Raw genomic sequence first — 15988 nt, 5'->3', positions numbered from 1 at the left:
TTTACTTGTTGAGGATCTGTGGGAATGTAGGACTATTGCTTAGGACCAACCAGGCTTAGCCCGGTTCTTTATGTTTGCTTTTCTTTATTTTTATTTTGTGTGTTTTTATTTTATGTATTTTTAGGAATTAATGTAATTTATGAACTTTTCATGAAATGATGTTTAATTGTGTTTTAGGGATAAGATTTTTCACTCACTTAACCGTCCATACAACACCACAACCATCAAACAAGAGAAAATTCAAAAAGTGGTGCCAAGTGACCCAGCACATCCGTGTTGAGCCCAAAACGGGTCGTGATCACCTTAGAATTGTTAAAGTCATCATCACTACAAACGTACAATTTTTTGAAACTTGCATTTATGTCACTCATCAACATGTCACTCATTGTTTTAACATACCCCTTTTTCATACACTCTTTCCCAAGAACCTACCATTGAGAGGAGAGGATGGAGGCCAAGTTATGGAAGATCAAGAGAGGTTCTAATAGATGTAGCTTGTGAACTCATGCGCTTACGTGAGAGGATCGATGAGCTAGTTAGTGTCAGCATAGTGGCGGAACAGTGGAACCAAGAGCTGCATGACAGGGTCGAAACATTACACTTCGAACACTATCATGTAGACCGAAGGATGGCAAAGCTAGAAGACAACCTCGAGCAACTTACAGCCGAACTTGCTCGCTTTACCCAGAACCAAGCCGAGAGGTAAACCAAACCAACTTCATGACAGGGCCTACCCACATGCAGACCTTGTTTGGAGGAGGGAAAGGATTATTCAAATAGTTTCCAATAGGTTTAGATTCTAGTCAAACCGATCCTTGTGTCACTCGTCGTTTCCGTTTATCATTCATGTAACCGATTATCTATCATTCCAATGAAATTTCATGACCTAATCACACAAGTATGACAATTTCCATGACCTGATCCAACTCTGGGCTTAGTTCGACCCATTTCATGTCAAATCCGGTTATAATCTAAACCCTAGGGAAAAATTGTGTTTATACTAGATTGTGTTGTTTGGATGTGATGTTGGAATAGTTTATTTCATGTACTTTGTACGGATGCTTTTAGACATTATTATCGTTTATGTATTATACCCACTATGGGCAGCACGAGTTCTTATACTCGTGCCTATTTTATGTTTTATGTTTGATGTTTTTTATTTATGATTGTATTTGCAGATATTTTGCAGGTAAGAAATATTTAGTGATTAAAACAACCCGGCGGCTTGCAAGGAACAACAATAGCAAAAACTTTGTCACGGCTCGTATGGAAGTTAAATTCCTCTTAAGCCTCGTTTTTCGTTTATTTTTAAATCTTTTCACATTAAGAATAATGTAAGATTTAAGTGTGCGGAGGAGGTTTACATTTGGCCTAAGGCTAAAAGGCGAAATTTTTGAAAAATTTCAAATTTAATCTTTTTGCAGCAATAAAACCATTAACTTTTTAAATATTTTTGACAAACTGGGAAACTAAGAAATAACGAGAAACGTTAAAGCAAAATTAATATACCTTAAAAAGTGATAAATATGAATATGGCTTGTAATATTCACACTAACTTTATGCAAAATATAGCGTTTTCACCCAATGCTTCCGTTTTGTGATAATTAAGCCTCATGCAAATATTCAGAAAAATACTCATATATTGGATACTTTTGAGTGAGTCAGATACTTCATTCAGATTAGAACATGTCTTGAGTATTCTATTCGAGATCATACGAAACGCTGCATAAAAAGAAAGGTAATATATTTCCAACAACCACAGTCAAAACCATACCAAAACAAACCTTATCCTATCACCAAAACACCAAACCAAACCCAAAAACCCTATCCTACCAAATTACCCTTTCACCGGTAGAATTCAGCATTGGTTTTTTACCGACAAACCCTAAAGAACTGAAATGCATTCTTTTGATTTCAATTTACTTTGCTACCTATAATTCGCAAAACCTAGGTTGCCTCCAGAACTTTGAAGAGAGTCTTTATCTTTAGCAATGAGGTGAGAAAAAAGTGGCGCCAAGAGGAACAAATGCCACCATTTTGTGGGATCTCTAAAAGTGCAATGAAAAGAAGAGCAAAAAGATATGAACGATGTGTGGGCTGCGAAAATTGGTCTCACAAAAGAAAATGTAGAGTAAGTCAAGCCCAATCCCAATACGAATATACTAAACTAATAAGGATGTGGGCTATTAGGCTCAAAGACGAACGATTCATTAAAGTTGGGAGTTATGTTCAGAGCAGGGTTGAGAAAGAACTGATCCACATCTTGGATAAAACCGGTCTTGAAGATCTGACCTTAAAAGAGTCATTAGGTTTATAAAAAAAACTGTTGATTCACCACACTTTGGGACGAAGAATGGATCAAAGACAAGAAAAAGAAGACAGCCTTGAATAAGAAGCTCAATTAGTCATACCCCTTCGAAAAAACACCATTGCCAAAATACCCGACAAAACCAACCACCCATACAACCTTACGCATATGTCCAGATATAAAGCCGAGTGTGTGTGTGAACATTGCGAGCACATGACGTTTTGCACAAAAAGAAGCTCATAAAAGCAAACCATAGTTTAAATATCACTACATATACTAACACGTTTTGCTTTTATGAATTACCCGGACTTTCTAAAATTTCTCGGGATGTTTAGCTTCGGTTGACGTGTTGTTAGAAGAATTTTTTTCAAAGCTTGCTTGAAGACATGCAAGGTTCAGTGGTAGACGGCGATGGTGGGTGGTGGTGGGCAATGGGTGTTGGTATGTGGTGACGTTTAACCCTCTACAGACCTTAGAAGATCTAATAAGTGGACGGGCAAATCTGCACAAAAAGAGAGTAGACGTTTTTTAATGAATCATTTTCGAAAAAACAAACAGTCTACATATAACAATGTATGTGTGTGGTCTGTGTGGCGCAGACAAAAGAGCCTGCACAGACCTTTAAAAAGAAACATTAATAATCTAAAAACATGCCAAATGCTGTCAGAAGTGTATTTTTAACGTTACCATCTCGTCCTACTATAGACACCTCCTTATATGTCACAGATAACTCTATCCATGGCATGTAGGGATGTTTCATAAAAAGACGGTTTTTTTTCTTTTTATGTTTAATTTACATTTAAGTTTTAATTTAATTTGTTTATTTTGATTATTGTTTTTTATTTTGTTGTTTTATTAAAAAAAGATTTTTTTATTGATGTTCGTTATCAACTATCAGTCCGATTTAAAACTTATAACGAAACAATGTAAATAGACGATATAGATATACGCACACAACCATTACAGCGAGTTTGTACAAATAATAGAAAAATGTAAAAATCTATCTAAATGGCAGCGTCACCAGCGTTGTCATTGCCGTCGTCGTCACTATCAAGTCTGCGTCTAAAGCCCGGTCGCGCCTGACGTCCGATGTACTCGCTTCATGGTCAGAACATGGTGGTGGCTTTTTGTGTTTTTTTATTGTTTTTTGTTTTTTATTATCACGTAAATCCTAAGATCTAATAATCGACTGTTAGCACGTTGGTGACGCTTTCATTTAGATAGATTTCTATATTTTGTTATTATTTGTTCAAACTCGTTGTAATTGTGATGTTTTTTTTTTGTGTTTTTATTGTATAATGTCGTCATCCTCGCGGCCGCAACTGACGCCCGATGTGCTCACTTCGTGATCAGAACGTGGTGGTGGTTTTTTGTGTTTTTTACTGTCACGTAAATTCTAAGATTATTCATCGTCTGTTAGCACGTTAGTGACGCTGCCATTTAGATAGATTTATGCAATTTGTATTATTTGTACAAACTCGTTGTAATGGTTGTGTGTGCGTATATATCATTTATTTACATTGTTTCGTTATAATTTTTAAATCGGATTGGTTATTGATAACGAAAATCAATAAAAAAAATTCCTAATAAAAAGCAATAAGCAAATTAAATAAAATTTAATTATAACTAGAATAAATTTAAACATAGAAAGAAAAAAACGTCTTTTTAGAAAACATCCCTTTGCATGTCACAGGTAGAGCTATCCCTAGCATATATGGGGTGTTTCCTAAAAAGTCCCAGTATGTGTAGAAAAACCCCTCTTATGTTATTTTATTTTGCAATTTGTTCTAATAATAAACATATTAATTGCTCATAAATGTTTAGAACCAATCTTCTTACTCATTCGGGCCCATTTTGCTACCCTCGAGGCTTTAAGCTACGATTGGGTGGACCTGTGAGGAGACCAACTCTTTTTGTATCATGCTACAAGATATTTGCAGTATGGCCATAATATCGCTTCCCGGTAGTGGTTCCATTCAAGCAACTCTCTTGACTCTTTATGTAATTGTGAGAGAAGGTGGATGAATTTTTGACATCCATATGAACCACGATATGAAAAATGTGAGCTCGAGTAGTGTCTAAACAAGTTCATGCCAGTTGCCGGGGGAGGCATACGAGAATCTAGCCGAAGGAGTCTGTTTAGGTTCACCCCTGTGGATTCCACATGATCGTTTACTTTTACTTTTAAAAGTGTTTTTTTTTTTTTTTTTGGTTATAACTTACTAATTGAGTATTTTATATAAATATTTAGAAGAAAAATGAAAATAAGTATTTAGCTTTATAGTTTAACCATGTCATTTTTGTTTTATACGCATTTATAAAAAGGAAGTATTTTGTTTCATTAATAGCTTGGTTATTTTCTTAATAAAAGACGTCCCAAGGTTCTATACTCGTTTAAGGATCAACTTATCAAGTAACCTTTACGTGATGCTTGGCCTAAAGTTTTCTTTTGGGCTATTACTTTGGATTTGTTTATTAATTTACCTTTTAACCCTAAAGAAAATATAGTTTGAATCGATCTATTTATAGCCAAACACGTTATTTCTAAGAATTTTTCTTTATTGCTTTGCATTCTTGACATTGATGGAGTTCACGGATATGGGTGCATCACAGAGCGATATCTCATGATTGAGAGATAATGATGACTGTCATTTAAGTCATACAAAAACCTAATAAGCGATATACAATTAAATTTCTTTTAAGTTAAAAAACATGTAAAGTGAAAAAAGATTTTTTTAATATGAAAACATATAAAATAAAAAAGAATCAATATAACTTGAAATTAAAAAAAAAAAGTATACGTCTTTACATAAACTTTATTGTACAAACTATACATGTAAATGTAGGTTGATATTTTTTGAACGCGTCTGTAGATAAAAAGTATAACTTTTTAAAACATATAAAATTTAATTTAATGGTTTTATGTGTATAACCAAAGTAAAAATCTAGTTCGAGACTCGTGTATTGCACAGATAATTTATGCAAATAAAATATTTAACTAGCTTTAGATCCCGTGTAACACACGAAATAATTCAAATAATAAAGTTATAAATAAAACAAATAAGTACATACTGTATATGAAAAAATGATTGCATCTATGCTTATATTTATACTATGTATACATGAATTGATTTTATCTATACCATAAAATGATTTTTTTCAAAAAAAAATGAACTTAATAAATAATAATAATAATAACAACTCAAGTGCAAAAACATAAATAAGAATGGTCCATTTATTGGAATTGATTCTCAGTATCACACACATATATATATATATATATATATATATATATATATATATATATATATATATATATATATATATATATATATATATATATATATATCCTCTCTAATAAAGGAATCAACAATTGGACACCTGTCATCATCTCAATACCCCAGAATATTTATTTTCCCGCCCAACCTTTTTTGGGTTTTATTTTCCATATTTTGTACGGGATTAATAATACCAAAAGTATTATCCAGCAGACCCTTTTCACAATTAGGGCTACCTTTGCTCAAACTGATATAATTCATCTCTTTAATTTCACAATTACAAATTGAAAATCTGGCTACTATGCTTAATCCATGGAGCGGAGAATGGAGTCCAGATGAGAGGACGAAAACGACAGATTCAATTCGACGATTAACAAATCATGAAGGTATGCTATTTTATATTCATATTGTTCATCCCTAATTCCTAAAGCCGGCCTCTGATTATTAATTACATACTCTATTTGGATTTCATTTTCTATATATCCCTACGTATTTTAGAGATTAATCTTCTTGAGTTGGCTCTCATGTGTTTTTAATGGAATTGATAAAATTAGCTTGGAACATTTGTACATTAAAGTTTGAGACACACCAAGTGTTCGATAAAATGCCACAATGAGATTTGAATGGAAAATGTGACATTAAAGATATATATGTATCAACGCATGGTAAAAATAATGTGGTTTCATGTGAGGATTGAATTTAATGGTCTTACATAACGCATTGTAATGTGGCGTGTTGACTTGCAAATTAGTTACTAGACATGAAGCTTATGAAAAAATTGTTGAAGTTTGGAATTATTTTCAGTAAATGTGTTGTTGTTGTCCATGGTGCATAGTTAAGGGTCGGGTTTTGTTACCGATATTAAATAGTATTCGTTTTATACGACTGATCATGAAAACTGAACCTGATAGACAGATTGTTAATTCTATACTTTTTGAAAATTGAACCTGATTAAGTATTTTTTGTTTTTTATTTTTGGTAACTTGCAGAAGCTATGGCTGCGTCATTCTTATCTATCCTGTTAGAACTCTTTGGGCGATCTGTACAGATTACTTGGTCAAAATAGTGATGTGGCAAATGATTTGATATTATCAACCAATGGTGGTAATAATGGATAACCCAAATAGGTATGATTCGTTTATAATTTAACATGCATAATGCAAGTCAACTTGATCTTAAGCATCAATAGTAAATTCATATTCAATAATGATACAGCAATGCAAATTGATCATAATGCAATGCATATATCAATAAAGATACAACAATGCATAAAATGTCTGCGCGTGTATAGCTGCACGTGTGCAAATATACATAAAGGGTAAGAGCCCATGAATTTTGTTCATAAAAAATAGTAAGCAAACAAATAAAGAGTGGGAGTTTCATTAATTGCAAATAGCCATCCAAAGTTTTATATATAAATATTCAAAATTATAATTAAAATAGCTAATTTTTATTATGAATTTCGTTCTTTAGTATCTTATCCTGTATTCTTCATATACCATTAGTTACTATTTTGGCATACATGTTAAAAACTGATGCACAAACTTCTACGATGTGGAATTAATAATACCATATTTACTCACTTTTTTCATACATACCAATGCCATATCCTTCTATGGCGCAGATGTAGTAGACTAATATATATATATATATATATATATATATATATATATATATATATATGTATATATATATTAGTTAAAAAAATAATCTCTTACTTTTTTACCACTTTTAACGCCAGCTAAAGTTATTTTATTTTTGTTGCTGTTTTTAAAAATTTTTAAGATAACGTGATTTTTATTTAACACATTTACACATAAATGAATTTCAATTCAAATTTCAAATAGCTTATCCCTATAACTTTTATTTTGTATTTAGATATGGCGTGTCACAAAAAGTGGTTAACAACAAGGTTCGTGTTACTCCAGCCAATATGTAATTTGTTTTTTTGCTATTATTCAAATTTATTTTCTCCGACCCGTGTATTACATGGGTCACAAACTAGTATATATATAATTGAAAGAATTTTGGTTATGAACCAATTTTAAAAAAGACTTTTCATACAATAATAGTTCTGAGCTACACCATGAAAAAGATTTTTATAATTTTGAGGGGCTTCTCGACTTTGCCATAATGACAACACATAAAAATAACATGTGAACCTGTTCAAGTTTGTGAATGTTTTGCTTCACTTGAGCATAATTTTGTATGACATGCTTCACACAGTACATTTTAATCACTATTAAAGGAAAAGTCAATGCTGACACAAATGTTTCAAATTTGATAAAAGTTATACTTGAAGGTAGCATGTCGAAAGTGTTCGCCGTCTTTTCTTAAATTTTAATATTTGTGGAAAAAATAGTCAATTAGCCAAATCCTGAATTTTTTCATTATTTCCAAAAGTGTCATTGAAAATAAATTCAAAACCTAAATCACTTTTAAAATTCTAATTTTCATTTTTTTTTGACATTTTCAAGTCAAAACTTTGAACCCGTAACATATTTAATGATAAATCTACTTGTATTCTCAAACTTTTAAAAATACTTATATTACCCATTTTTGACCTGTAGCAAATTTTGAGCCAAATGTAGTTAACTTGTACCACACAATCTATTTACCAACTTTTAACCCGTAACAATCAAATTTAAGTCCCACAAAAAACCCGAAACAATCATTGAAAAAAAATCAAGAAACTAACTATGATAAACTTTATTATATATGAAAGTGAATAGTATATATTATTACATTTTAACATATATATAGTTTTGTAAATTAACTAAAAAAATGGATAAATTTAAAGCATATATTTATAATTTATAAGAATACTTATTTTTATAAAAATGTATAGTATATATAAGAAAATAGAGTTTAAAGGAAAGTGAATAATTTAATCATGTTATAGATATAATATAAATGTAGTGTAAAAGTAAAGTGAATAATTATTGATCTATGACATAGTTATTAGTTTGGAAGGAAAAAAGTTATGAGGTTTAACCACAAACTGACATGTGTCCACAGTTATTTTACTTTATTAGAATATAGGTAGATAAGTAATTGATACAATAAACATATCAAACACTATTCATCAAAATTCGCTACATAGTAGTATTCACAACAATTTTAAAACTAACAAGACACTTTTATTTGTTTAAAGGGTTTTCAGTTTTGTACACAAATTAAATAAACCGAAAAGTAAGAAAATTCTCTTAAAATTTTATCAATGTACTTTCTTAGAAAAATTATAAATAACGAATATTTAAGTTCCTTGCAATATACTTTATTATTAGAATCCATCATAAGAGAACTAAAACCGTAAATCATACATGTTTGCCACTGATTTAATCATACCTGAAAGAGCCTGGCCGTGCATAATGTTAGCAATGAAAGTTAATTGTATATGACACACGATATATATATTTGTTTGGAGAATAAAGTTCTATTCAATTTGAATTATTATAAGTAGTAACTAGTATGGGAGATACGAAGCTATTTATGTTTATCTTCGTATATAGCAAAATTTGATGAGTATACAAATGTAATAAAATTCAAAATTTAAAAATGTGTGCATCTTGAATTACGTCTTTTATAAAATAACAAATAGTTATAAATCACAAATATTTGAAAAAAAAATGCGGAAAATATTAAATAAACAATATATAAAGCATAAAATTTAGAAATAGTAAATATTATCATAACTAGAGATCGCGGGTTAGCGGGATTTTTTTTAAACGATTAAATATTACATGACACTAAATAAGGTTTGAACTCTTAACCTTCTTTATCATACAGTTTAATCATTTTATTACCCAACCAAAATAAATTTGCTATTAAAAAAAATGTGGGTGTAACAACAGATGACAAAAGTAATATATGTTTTTTTTTTAACCTTACTAGAGATAGTTTAGGTTTAGATTAGCTTTAGCTTGATATTTAAACTTTGAAAGTATCTTAAAGATATATAATATAAAGACTTTGATTTGTTTCCACGCTTGTAGCATAATAATAAATGTTAAAAAATTAAAACAATCATGTTCATTGGATTACATCTAACCGCTACCCCTTTTTGAATTACAAAACCCAATCTTTTAAAAACTATATTTGTTGATCATAAAAAATTAAATTGTAAATAGAATAGAATAGAAGATGAGTCGGGGATTGTTGACAGGTAGGATTGGTTATGGCTACGTGTCACCAAAGTTAACCATTCTACTATAAATATCGGCTTCCATCCATCCCGTAAGACTATCGTCGTCATAATTGTTACAGATTCTTCCCCTAGGTATTCTTCATATTCAACTCTTCCGATAATAATAATAATATTACTATTATTATTACCAATTCATCATCTTTACTTTTATCAATCCAATCGATCATCGTAATTACTTGATTTCGTAGCTTAATTTTCTGATTATTAACAATTCCTAATTTCTCATCTGTGTGCCTGTTCAATCGCCTCTGCTTATCTTATTCGTATCGCTTGTGTTTGTATTGCATGCAATTGATAATATTGAAGCATCGAAAATAAGCACTGGTTTCAATTTTCAAGTTTTTAGGGTTTTCTTTTTTAATAAATAAATTTAAGGCTTGATGTATGAATTTGTTTAATTTAAATACTCTGCATGAGCATAATCAGTGTGTTGACATGTTAGTTGTTGGATTATAACAAAATCATTGATGACTTAACAGTTTGCAATAGTCTCTTATTGTCTTGTACGTTCGGGCGGGCTTCTTGCCTCTTTTTTTAGTTCTGATATATTTGTCATTTGAAAAAAAAAAAAAAGAAAAAAAAAACAGATTGCATGTTTATATCTTGGACTTTGATCTGTTTTTCAAATTGACAAATCATTAGAGGGCACGGCTTTAAAAAAGAAATGAATTACTCCTATGTTGTCAAAAGCCCTTTGCGCCTAGACCTCCGGTGAGGCGAGGCAGGCGATCCGGGTACCTTCGAGCCAGTTTTGGTCAGATTCTGTCAATATTTGACAAATTTAGGAAAATTGGTCTAAAACATCCAAAAAATGGCATAGAACCATCCTACTATTCCGTAACGAGCCCAAAACATGTCTATAACCCCCCATAAATCATATTTTTGTGCTATGTGCTGTGCTTATCTCGGGCCCTAAGTTTTTTAATCGCTTAGGCTCAAAGCTCGCTCATGGCTCTTGCGCCTTTGACAGCTATGAATTACTTAAAAACAGTGTGCTTTTAATGTGATATTGAATAGTTTTGGTAACTTTTTAATCGCCTAGTATATTGAATAGTTTTGGTAACTTTTTAATCGCCTAGGCTCAAAGCTCGCACTTTGCTCCTCGCTCCTTCAGTTGTGTTTAATAAGTAGTTTTGGTAACTAATTGTTTCTGCTTGCATGGTGATCAAGGATTTGTGATGGCTTCAAAGAGGATTCAAAAGGAGTTGAAGGACTTGCAAAAGGACCCCCCTGCTTCTTGCAGTGCTGGTTAGTTTACATCTTTCTTGAAATTGCTTATATGCTGCTATGGGTTATTTTGATTTTTAACCCAAATAAAGCAAATAGATGGGCAAATTTTCACCATTGGAGTGGCTAATGCAGAGTATGTACGCTTTATCTTATTTGTATTTTGTACTTAAAAGAAGAAAAGGTTGCGAGCCGAGGGCTTATTGGAAACGTTTCACGAGTGGGATATATTTTTGTTTGTTTGTTTGTTTAGAGTGACTAGTGTAGCTATGTTGGAGACATTTACAAGAATTGGACATGATAATGTATTAAACTTTTCATATTTAATATTATACAAAGTCAAAGTGAAAAATATTAATTTAAGCATAATGGAGCATTATTGCTGATCTTGTTGGCCCACTTTTAGACACTTGTCTTTTTGTTTGACTATTGACTAATTGCCAAGAGGTTTTTTCTTCCTATTTTACTAATTAATTCTAATTTATCTAGATGATTAGTTTACTTTTAATTTTGCTCTCTTGTATTGAGTTTTATTCATATAACTAGGTTAAAATTAAATTTATTATGTCACTAATTTGTTTGTTGTCTGGCTATGGAAACATCAATCTTCTTTTTTATCTATCAATCATTAAAGTGACCATTTAGTTTGTCCGTCTCCACCACGTTGACTGAGATATTTTACTACAACAAGATTTTAGCTATTTAATGATGAAAACATATTGAGAATCAAAGATGTAATTTGTTTAAATCACATTTAATGAAGCAAAGTTCTCAAATTATATTAAGTCATTTTACATCATCATTTGTTGTTATTTATTCTTTTGCTACCCAACCCGTGATGAAAATTCTTGAATCCCCACCGCATGCTTGAAAACGCAGCTTACTTGACCCATTGTCTAGCAAGATATTAGTGGGTTCCCCTGAGCTTATTAGTAACAGGGTCTCATTAGCAAGATATTGGTGGATCCATACCAGACACAATGAACATATGTTGACTTATTATTTGGAAACTATCAGGTCCTGCTGGTGAAGACATGTTCCATTGGCAAGCGACCATTATGGGCCCTTCGGATAGCCCATTTTCTGGTGGAGTGTTTCTTGTCTCAATTCACTTCCCTCCAGATTACCCCTTCAAGCCACCAAAGGTAGCGTGGATTAACTCTTTAACCTGATTACAAAAATAATTACCCTTTATTTAATCTAATATTGATCTATGCTTATTGATCAAAGGCTAATTCTTGCTGAGTCAAATTATGGCTTGCAGGTTTCCTTCCGCACCAAGGTATTCCATCCAAATATCAACAGCAACGGTAGCATTTGTCTTGACATTCTTAAAGAACAGTGGAGTCCTGCACTGACCATCTCCAAGGTAATATTTGTTCTTTATATAAATCAGACCTTGTGTTTGTGACCAAGTTGTACTAAGTTTTAAATATCGTGATTTTAATGGTATGGGGTCTAATCGGGTACCGTTATGTCTAATGATCAATCAGGCAAGGTAAAAAAAATTAGCTACAAAGAAAAAGGGATCAAATAGACATAATTTGGCTTGTAAACGAGCCGAACGGAGCATGTTTGTGTCCGTTAACAATCAATCAAACACAGGAAATTAAACGAAAGAGGTTTTGTGCGTGTTCATTCGTTAAGAAAAATGAAATGCTTATGTTGAACGAATAGACGTAACTAAACATGGATGAACGAACATATTAGAGCTAAAAGCCTAAAGCTAGTTAAAAGTAATGTGAAGAACAAGGTGTTGTGCTTACGAAACTATTAAAACCAGACCAGGTTTTAATGGGCCAAAAAAATTTAATTGAATAAGTTATCAAACGTAAACTAACAACCTTATACAAATGTAAACTGACGAACATGACTGAACATAAAGGAACAAACACAAATGAGTTTAAATGAACATAACTGTACATAAAAGGAATGAACATAAACTAATTTTAATGAGTGAATGAGACATAACATAAAGGAATGAACATAAACGAATTTTAATGAGCAAACGAGACATAACATAAAGGAATGAAAAACGAATTTTAATGAGCAACGAGCCACTCATGTTCGTTTATTCATTAAGTAAACTAACTTCCAGTCAAACGGTTCACGCTGTTAATGAAAGAGAAAAGGGAATGAGATTTCATTGAGATTTTCATCTCAAAAGATCTATATATTTTTTTGGCGAAAATTAATTATCGCATTCAAAAAAAATGTCTGATGGCAGGTTAAGTAACAAATTTTTTTATCACCCAAAATAGAATAACCGCTTAGAATAATGAAACGATTTGTATTTGTCGAGAACTGCAAAGCCGTCCCACCCTCGTTGTGCATCTTGATTAATTAAACAGTTTGAAAGATCATTTAATGTTAGCTAAAATAACTGAGTTTTGGGCCCTTTAATAAAATAAGGGAAACTCCGTCAAAACGATTCTCACTAATAATTCACTGACGAACGTTAGGCCTAGATGTAATATATTTCCATGCATAAAAGATCCTTCGTTATTATATTAAAAGCGCATTAGGCCTATATGTAATATATTTCCATGCATAAAAGATCCTTCGTTATTTTATTAAAAACGCATATCTCTGGTGAAGTTTTTTCTGTAATTAGGTATGGCATGCTAATTAAGTAATTGGTTATGCAATCCAAGTATTTTGACCAAAAGTGTTCTGACTGTTAATAATAATTAATGGCTTGACAGTTGACATGAACCAGATTTAGGCCCGGTGTACCCAACTGGTCCATTTCATGATGTATCCTACACCAATTGTTTATACAATATTTAAAATTTCTGAATCAAAGCGTGGGCCAACTGTACTAAGTTTGACTTGAATCAGTATTGATGGCCGTTTATCAGCTTTATCCGACCAGCCCATTTCATGATAGGTCTCATACACACTAATTGTTTATACAAGAATTAGAAATTTTAGGTAACTGTTTAGGTTCCTAACACGTTTAATCCGGTTTATCAAAACCGGTTCAAGTCAATAACCAGGTATTGGTGAAACCCGGTCGGGCATGGAACCGGTTTTTGGAGTGGGAAGTGTTTGGTTCCTGTTCCTGGTTTTGACCCCTTCGGGTAGGGTATAACAAGGTTGAAACTGCTTTCAAAGCATAGGGTTACAACTAGTGGGTCGGTTTGGAACCGGTTCCTTGCAATACCCAGGTTCCAGTGGTGAAGCTTGGGCAAAAACACCGGGGTGACACTACGTATAAAAATTTTTGGATGAAAACACATAAACTTACACTACTAAGCAAAAAAACGGCACAATACAAGCCTCCCCCTTGCGAGTTTTGAATTTTTTTTATTAGGTTCCGGTTGTCAGTTGTCACCTCTTACACATACTAAAAATTACTTGTTTGAGCCAAGTTTGTTTGGATGGCCCATTAACCAGCGGGCCCATTTTGTGATATCTAGCTTTATGTGTTTCTAAATTCTAATACATTTGAACTTTGCAGATTCTGCTTTCAATTTGCTCATTGTTGACCGACCCAAACCCTGATGATCCATTGGTGCCTGAAATTGCTCATATGTACAAGAATGATCGGGCCAAGTATGAGACCACTGCTCGAGCTTGGACCCAGAAATATGCCATGGGTTAAGGGTATTATGTGGAGAAGTTTGTGCTTTCTAGTCGAATAAAAAACCACCTTGACATAAGAATTTGGTTCGACTTGGCAACGCTATCGACTTTTTACAAAGTATATCCTATGACTTTGGTGGTGTGCTAATTGTTTGTTTGATCTTGTTCTACTATTTGATTAAAGTCACTCAATAGTTGCGCGTAAGGTTTGGATGGGAATTTGAACCTCAACGCCACACCATCATAACCCTTTTAAGCCAAAAATTTTAGAAATCATGATCCTCATTTTTCTTTTATTAAGTTGATATAAAGAGAGTAGTAGTTTTGTTTTCATTTGCAATTAAACCCGATCTCATTAATTCTGTTAACTTTGATCGTTAACCCATCAGCATACTCCTTATGTGAAGGGTAATTTTGTCTTTTTCTCTCCAAAATGAATAATAATCCTCATCGAAAGTGTTGTACTCATAGTTTTAGATGATATTGATTGATTTGTGGAAGACTTAAGGAAAGAGTAATAATCCTCATTGAAAGTTTCCTTCTCATAGTTTTAGATGATAATACAAGAAGCCTTTGATTTGTTGATGGAAGACAAAGGAAAGAATGACGAAGATGAAAATAGGATTTGGGACTTAGGGTTTATTTGAGAAGAAAAAGGACAAACTGCCTCTCACTTGAGGGGCGTGCTTATGGGTTAGCGACCAAAGTTAATTGGGGTCGGGTTTAATTGCAAGTGAAAACGAAATTATTTGACGGAAATCATAAATTTGAAAAAATTATTGGACTGTAACCGCTTATTTCATAAGATTGAGTTTAGCAATTCAAAACGGGCATGCTGCGCAACTTGTTGCTTCTTTACCTTTGTCTTACGTATACGTTAATTAGGGCTGAGCACGGTTCGGTTATTAGGCGAAACCCAAACCGAAACCGAAGTAATCGGTTATTTGAATATGCAAACCGTTCGGTTTTCGGTTTTTCGATTAATTTCGGTTTCGGTTTGGTTATTTTCGGTTTTTTTTTTCAATTATTTGTTAACATTGCAAAAAAAATAATAATAATAATAAATGAAAATGCATATTTTAAACTTGTATAAAAATGTGTTAGAGTACCACAATCTACATATATTGAATTCAATACACAAAAATAGGCATGTATTACGTGGAACTATACGAATACAAAGTTGCTAATAGAGTTTAAAAATTAAAAAACATTAAAAGTTTTGTCCCGATCTTCATTCATCATCTTATTTATTTATCTTAAAAGTTTAGTCTATTTCTCATCATCTTGATAATCTTTATCATCATCAATCGGTTCGGTTCGGTTCGGTTTTTTTCGGTTTTTTAAAAATGGATAACCAAATCGAAACCAAAATTTCGGTTT

At 32.2% G+C, this 15988-nt stretch overlaps 1 protein-coding gene across 1 annotated transcript; it reads left to right on the top strand.

The window, feature by feature from the left end:
• Window positions 1-10928: 10928 nt before the first annotated feature.
• On the top strand, window positions 10929-14671 carry LOC143566567 (ubiquitin-conjugating enzyme E2-17 kDa-like). Its single transcript, XM_077053235.1, has 4 exons — window positions 10929-11041; window positions 12038-12165; window positions 12285-12389; window positions 14484-14671. The coding sequence occupies exons 1-4, from the start codon at window positions 10972-10974 to the stop codon at window positions 14625-14627; spliced, it is 447 nt and encodes a 148-aa protein (XP_076909350.1). The 5' UTR covers window positions 10929-10971; the 3' UTR covers window positions 14628-14671.
• Window positions 14672-15988: the final 1317 nt, after the last annotated feature.

Source organism: Bidens hawaiensis, unplaced genomic scaffold (genome assembly GCF_021521415.1).
Source record: "Bidens hawaiensis isolate Kalapana, Puna unplaced genomic scaffold, B.hawaiensis_p1.1 tig00022913_1, whole genome shotgun sequence".
Taxonomy (NCBI): domain Eukaryota; kingdom Viridiplantae; phylum Streptophyta; class Magnoliopsida; order Asterales; family Asteraceae; genus Bidens; species Bidens hawaiensis.
Note: the sequence above shows the minus strand (reverse complement) of the source record. Positions and strands in the feature narration are given on the sequence as shown.

Excerpts from the sequence above, each read along its gene's own strand:
- LOC143566567 (XM_077053235.1), top strand. The coding sequence starts at position 10,972 with ATGGCTTCAAAGAGGATTCAAAAGGAGTTGAAGGACTTGCAAAAGGAC. Across the intron at positions 11,042-12,037 it reads CCCTGCTTCTTGCAGTGCTG|GTCCTGCTGGTGAAGACATG; the intron begins GTTAGTTTACAT and ends GGAAACTATCAG. Across the intron at positions 12,166-12,284 it reads ACCCCTTCAAGCCACCAAAG|GTTTCCTTCCGCACCAAGGT; the intron begins GTAGCGTGGATT and ends TATGGCTTGCAG.